Genomic DNA, 7,383 nt, shown 5'->3' on the forward strand with positions numbered 1-7,383 from the left:
AATATGTGTTTTCTTTCGGATGAGATGAACTCAAATATGTCATTTAAAAGACATATTATTTGAACTTTAATAATTTAGGCGGGGGACGGGGGACGGACATTGTTGTATGCCAACATTATGTATGAATCTACAGAAGTAAGAATATGTCCGATAAACCTAGATTTTTTTAAAAGGCCCTCCTCCAACCATGATTCCAACTCATCTGGCAACCCAGACAGTGAGGGCGGGCTGGGGGCGGGTTTGTTTACATTGCTCATCATGCGCCATGCGATTCTTGGTTACGTGATGACGTGATCTGAAAGATTTCCAGTGGAACTCGGAAGAGAAGCGACTGTTGTATTCTAAATCAAGAGATAGAAATGAAATCGAAGGTGAGACAACTCTATGTTTCATGCACGTACAATAGCGAGATATTGACGTATGGCCAGTCATTCTTCAAAACTTAGAAATTCATCTTAATCGTCAGGATTTGATGTATTCAGTGCATGGCTACTTGGGTAGCGCCATAGGCTAGCATAGCTAGCCAGCTTCTGCAACATGATTTTTCAGGATCGGGTGAATCACAAGGAAAATGGAAATGTGACACTTGCACGTAGTATTCGGTATGCAAATAGGTGGGCACATAACAGTTTGCCGATGTTGAAATCAAAAGCTTACCTACGTTTTTACCTAATTGAGTTTTCAATTGTATTTTGTATTTTGCTTATATCATTGAGTACCATTATTGAGTGCACACCCCACGTATGTAAATGCTAATGGCCATCTTTAGCAAGTTGAAGCTACTCCGTGTGGTCTCCTTTGATGAATATGATTATGGAATATGTTAGTTAATGATAGTTAATCATAGATGTTGTGTTTTTATCGCATCTCCTAGCTAAGTGGGAGTGAACGTTTACTAGTATTATGTTCTATAACTTGTAGATCGATAGGACTGTGGTCTTTCTTTTCTATAACCTGTAGGGAACACACTATATTGTCTATCCTTGGATTGTAGCTTGTTTTTTTTACTTATGGGTGGCACAAATTGCAATATGGGGGAAAGGAATAGGCAGGGTGCAAATTTAAAACAGTCGTATTTAATATACTTAAAAAAGTGTAGTGTTTTTGCAAACATTATTGTAGTATTTATTAAAGTACTTTTTTGAGGATAATATTATAGTATTTACTATAGTATTATACAGTATACTACAACATTCTATAGTAGGTACTACACATGATCAATGGCTACTACAATCTGCAGTATAGTATTATACAGTATACTATATAATTCTATAGTAAGTACTGTAGTATTTTTTTAATGTGGGTTCATGTACATATCTACCTCAATACTCCAGTATCTCTGCACATTGTACATGTGGTACTGGCACTTACCATGTATATAGCTTCCTCTCTGTGGCACTGATTCTGTATATAGCTGACCCTATATGTAGCTGGCCCTGTACATAACTGACCCTGTATATATCTTCCTCTCTTATTTCTTGTGGGGTTTTTAAAATTCTTATTTTGTTATTAGTTCTACTTGTTTATATTGAATACTGCACTGTTGGGCAGGGCTTGCAAGTTAAGCACTATCCCTGTATAAGTGGATGTGTCAAATAAAACTGGATCTTAAACGATACAGGAAATAAAACTGGATCTTAAACGATACAGGAAATAAAACTGGATCTTAAACGATACAGGAAATAAAACTGGATACAGGAAATAAACGATACAGGAAAAAACTGGATCTTAAACGATACAGGAAATAAAACTGGATCTTAAACGATACAGGAAATAAAACTGGATCTTAAACGATACAGGAAATAAAACTGGATCTTAAACGATACAGGAAATAAAACTGGATCTTAAACGATACAGGAAATAAAACTGGATCTTAAACGATACAGGAAATAAAACTGGATCTTAAACGATACAGGAAATAAAACTGGATCTTAAACGATACAGGAAATAAAACGCACTTAGTTAACTTCAACACAATTAAAAGGATAGTTCATGCAAAATCTATATTTGGATCAAATTACCCTTACCTTGAGTTGTGTCTGAAGGCCCATGATGACAGAATCCACAATTATGCATCATCTACTTCTGGCTAACAGCCTGGAGTTAGCATATTAGCATCATCAGGTTTCCATGAGTGGAAACAGCCAATCCGATGTTATCAAAGCTGGAGCTACCAGTTTGTACACCAGATATGTGATTACTATGTTACCATGATGGTCATTACAGGAAAGCCCTATATAAAACGACGCCATAGATTGTTCAACTAACCTGTTCTTGGCAAAACTTCCTTTGTTCTCGATTCGGGGGAAAAAGTATGTTCGAAATGTCCATGTCCAATTGCAGGTGGTTCTACAAAAACCCACGAAAACTCAGAAAGATTTCAAATCCACATTTTGCACCAAGTGAGGAATTCCCTCGCCATTTAAGCTGCCAGGCATCTTGCATTTCCCAACGTCTTTGCAGGGACTAGTTGTTTCTATGTGCCACGGCCACACAGTGCCACCAAAACAAAGATCTACACACATTCAAGAGGCATTTCTCACTTGGTACAAAACATGGATTTAATATATTTCAGTGTTTTCGCTGGCATTTGTAGAAACAACAGCACCTGGACACCTGACATTTCTAAGATACTTTTTATCACTGACTCGAGAACGAAGAAAGTTTTGCCAGGAACAGGTTAGTTATCACATACAGTGGGGCAAAAAAAGTATTTAGTCAGCCACCATTGTGCAAGTTATCCCACTTAAAAAGATGAGAGAGGCCTGTAATGTTCATCATAGGTACATTTCAACTATGACAGACAAAACGGGGGGGAAAATCACATTGTAGGATTTTTAATGAATTTATTTGCAAATTATGGTGGAAAATAAGTATTTGGTCACCTACAAACAAGCAAGATTTCTGGCTCTCACAGACCTGTAACTTCTTCTTTAAGAGGCTCCTCTGTCCTCCACTCGTTACCTGTATTAATGGCACCTGTTTGAACTTGTTATCAGTATAAAAGACACTTGTCCACAACCTCAAACAGTCACACTCCAAACTCCACTATGGCCAAGACCAAAGAGCTGTCAAAGGACACCAGAAACAAAATAGTAGACCTGCACCAGGCTGGGAAGACTGCATCTGCAATAGGTAAGCAGGTTGGTTTGAATAAATCAACTGTGAGAGCAATTATTAGGAAATGGAAGACATACAAGACCACTGATAATCTCCCTCGATCTGGGGCTCCACGCAAGATCTCACCCCGTGGGGTCAAAATGATCACAAGAACGGTGAGCAAAAATCCCAGAACCACGCGGGGGGACCTAGTGAATGACCTGCAGAGAGCTGGGACCAAAGTAACAAAGCCTACCATCAGTAACACACTACGCCGCCAGGGACTCAAATCCTGCAGTGCCAGACGTGTCCCCCTGCTTAAGCCAGTACATGTCCAGGCCCGTCTGAAGTTTGCTAGAGAGCATTTGGATGATCCAGAAGAACATTGGGAGAATGCCATATGGTCAGATGAAACCAAAATATAACTTTTTGGTAAAAGCTCGACACGTCGTGTTTGGAGGACAAAGAATGCTGAGATGTATCCAAAGAACACCATATCTACTGTGAAGCATGGGGGTGGAAACATCATGCTTTGGGACTGATTTTCTGCAAAGGGACCAGGATAACTGATCCATGTAAAGGAAAGAATGAATGGGGCCATGTATCGTGAGATTTTGAGTGAAAACCTCCTTCCACCAGCAAGGGCATTGAAGATGAAACGTGGCTGGGTCTTTCAGCATGACAATGATCCCAAACACACCGCCCGGGCAACGAAGGAGTGGTTTCATAAGAAGCATTTCAAGGTCCTGGAGTGGCCTAGCCAGTTTATGGGGTTCAGATGTTAGATCTCAACCCCATAGAAAGTCTTTGGAGGGAGTTGAATGCCCGTGTTGCCCAGCAACAGCCCCAAAACATCACAGCTCTAGAGGAGATCTGCATGGAGGAATGGGCCAAAATACCAGCAACAGTGTGTGAAAACCTTGTGAAGACTTACAGAAAACGTTTGACCTCTGTCATTGCCAACAAAGGGTATATAACAAAGTATTGAGATACTTTTGTTATTGACCAAATACTTATTTTCCACCATCATTTGCAAATAAATTCATTAAAAATCCTACAATGTGATTTTCTGGATTTTTTCTCTCTCATTTTGTCTGTCATAGTTGAAGTGTACCTATGATGAAAATTACAGGCCTCTCTCATTTTTTTAAGTGGGAGAACTTGCACAATTGGTGGCTGACTAAATACTTTTTAGCCCCACTGTATATCTAGCGAAAAAAAATAACAACAGTCTCACGGCGAAGAAAACGTGGACATGTTCTTTGCGAGTATTGACAGGAAGTTGTGGTTTGCAGTGCAGCTTTGATAACATCGGTTCGGCTGTTTCCACTCATATGCTAACTCCAAGCTGTCGCCGGAAGTAAATAATGGATCATTACAGATTCTGTCACCATGGGCCTTCAGACACAACTCAAGGTAAAGGCATTCAGACCCACGTATAGACTTTGCATGAACTATCCTTTTTAATAACCTATTCATGTTCTATTTGTTCTGATCTACACTGACTGTACAAAACATTAAGAACATCTGCTCTTTCCATGACATATACTGGAAAAAGGTGAGAGCTATAATCCCTTATTGTTAAATCCACTTCAGTCAGTGTAGATGAAGGGGAGGAGACGGGTTAAAGAAGGATTTTTAAGCCTTGAGACAATTGAGACATGGATTGTGTATGTGTGCCATTCAGACAGCGAATGGACAAGACAAAATATTTAAGTGCCTTTGAACAGGGTATGGTAGTAGATGCCAGGCGCACCGGTTTGCGTCAAGAACTGCAACGTTGCAGGGTTTTTCACACTCAACAGTTTCCTGTGTGTATCAAGAATGGTCCAGCACCCAAAGGACATCCAGCCAACTTGACATAACTGTGGGAAGCATTGGAGTCAACATGGGTCAGCATCCCTGTGGAACGCTTTCGACACCTTGTAGAGTCCGTTCCCCAACGAATTGAGAGTGTTCTGAGGGCAAAGGGCGGGAGGTGCAACTCAATATTAGGAAGTTGGGCCTAATGTTTGGTATACTCAGTGTAAATCTATAACCCACATAGTTAGCATCAACACAATTAATGACCTGTTCATGTTCTACATATTCTAGATCTAGACCCCTGGCTGCCATGGAGTCTGAGGGGAATGTGCTCCGCGTGGACTTCCCAAACTTCTCTGGAACCATGCTGCAGAAGCTCAACCAGCAGCGGCAGAGGGGCCAGCTCTGTGACATCATCGTAGTCATCCAGGGACACCAGTACCGTGCTCACCGGGCCATCTTGGCTGCCAGTTCGCCCTACTTCTGCGACCAAGTGCTCCTTAAAAACAGTGCCCGCTGCGTTTTACCTGACGTCATGCACCCGTGCGTGTTCGAACGTCTCCTCCTCTCTTGCTACACGGGCACCCTGCACCTACCTGCCGGCGAGGTGGTAGCTTTCCTCACGGCAGCTAGCTTCCTCCAGATGTGGCACGTGGTGGACAAATGCACTGAGCTCTTAGAGGTGGTAGGAAGCGGTGCTAGCACATTAGTGCACAAGTCTTCTGGTGGGCTCAGGGACAGGCCTTTCCCTGGGGACAGTAGCTACCACAGCCCCGGGGACGGCTCCATGGGCCTGGAGGATGGTGGAGGAGGAGGAGCAGTAGAGGGCTTTGCCAAAACGGAGATGGACCAACTCCTGGAGAACAGCTTCTCCCCTCCCACTCTGGAGAACAACAGCACCCAGCCCAGCGGAAGCTGCTCGCCACCGGTCGACCACGATGGCTCAGGTAGTGAGGTCGCCAGCCAGGATGGGGACGTTGAAGAGGGTGGCGAGGGGGACTACCAGTACTCCAGACCTGCCTATGTCCCACCCAGTATCATGGGCCACAGGAAATGGGTCCACGTAAAGTCAGAAAGGCGCGCAGATTGCAAGGGTGATGGGGCCCTCTTTAGCGGGGACCCTGCGGTCACTGACCCTGAGCAGCTGAAACTTACCCACTCCCAGGCCTCAGCCAGCAGAAGCTCCCTGGACCACGGCATTGATGAGAAACCGGTGGCTCAGCTGGAGGAGAGCCTGGAGGAGGATCCTCTGGACTTCTACGGTACCTCCATAGAGGGCTTCTCCACCGACAAGGCCGACGGGACACCGCTTGGACTGAAAGATGACCTGCTAGAAGGGGCAACCGGAGTTGAGGAGAGTGGTGGTGGAGGAGAAGGAACCCCTGGTGGCCTCCAGGAAGAGACCTCCCACTCGGGCTTCGCCTCAGTGGTCTACAAGCTGTACCCCTGCCAGTGTGGCAAGAGCTTCACTCACAAGAGCCAGCGGGACCGGCACATGAGCATGCACCTGGGCTTGCGGCCGTACGGCTGCGCTGTGTGTGGCAAAAGTTTCAAGATGAAACACCACCTGGTCGGCCACATGAAAATTCACACGGGCGTCAAGCCCTACGAGTGCAGCCTGTGTGCCAAGCGCTTCATGTGGCGGGACAGCTTCAACAGACACACGTCCTCCTGCACCAGGGTCCATCAGGCCCGGTGCGCCGTCAACGAGCAGGCCGCCCAGATCTGCTGATCTCAGATGTTATTTCCAAACCACCATTCACCTCGTCCCCCCCCCCACCACTATCCCATATCAGTTTCACTGAATAGGTTGCTCAGATGTGCCTGTCCCGGGATCAGATTAAGACAGTGCAGCTTGGATGACCACCTTCCAATCAGTTTAGCTGGATTTAGAATTATATATCCGAGCAGCGGCCTGAGCCACCGACGCATCACATATAACTGATCCAAGATCAGAATCCTGGAAAGCTTTGTAGTCTAGTCAGGTCTGCTTGTGTGGAATCAGAACCTTAGGTCCTGCGGTGTGTGGACTGCTATACAGGGCATTCTGAAAGTATTCAGACCCCTTGACTTTTTCCTAATTATGTTACGCTTCAGTCTTATTCTAAAGTGTGTTAAATTGTTTTTTTTTATTCCCCTTATCAACTTACACACAAGACCCCATAATGACAAAGCAAAAACAGGTTTTTGCTCATTTATTAAAAATAAAACACGTAAATATCACATTTCCATAAGTATTCAGAACCTTTTACTCGGTACTTTGTTGAAACATATTTGGCAATGATTACAGCTTTGAGTCTTCTTGGGTATGACGCTACAAGCTTGGCACACCTGTATTTGGGGAATTTCTCCCATTCTCTGCAGATCCTCTCAAACTCTGCATGGATATTTTCAGGTCACTCCAAAGATGTTCGATCGGGTTCAAGTCCAGGCTCTGGCTGGGCCACTCAAGGACATTCAAGAACTTGTCCCGAAGCCACT

General features: G+C 44.1%; 1 protein-coding gene across 1 annotated transcript; it reads left to right on the plus strand.

The window, feature by feature from the left end:
• Positions 1-250: 250 nt before the first annotated feature.
• LOC124047979 (zinc finger and BTB domain-containing protein 43-like) lies at positions 251-7,139 on the plus strand. Its single transcript, XM_046368339.1, has 2 exons — positions 251-371; positions 5,194-7,139. Exon 2 carries the CDS (start codon positions 5,213-5,215, stop codon positions 6,632-6,634), a length of 1,422 nt encoding a protein of 473 aa, XP_046224295.1. The 5' UTR covers positions 251-371; positions 5,194-5,212; the 3' UTR covers positions 6,635-7,139.
• The last annotated feature ends 244 nt before the right edge of the window (positions 7,140-7,383 follow it).

The sequence above is a fragment of the Oncorhynchus gorbuscha genome, linkage group LG11 (genome assembly GCF_021184085.1).
Source record: "Oncorhynchus gorbuscha isolate QuinsamMale2020 ecotype Even-year linkage group LG11, OgorEven_v1.0, whole genome shotgun sequence".
In the NCBI taxonomy this organism is placed as follows: domain Eukaryota; kingdom Metazoa; phylum Chordata; class Actinopteri; order Salmoniformes; family Salmonidae; genus Oncorhynchus; species Oncorhynchus gorbuscha.

Excerpts from the sequence above, each read along its gene's own strand:
- LOC124047979 (XM_046368339.1), top strand. The coding sequence starts at position 5,213 with ATGGAGTCTGAGGGGAATGTGCTCCGCGTGGACTTCCCAAACTTCTCT.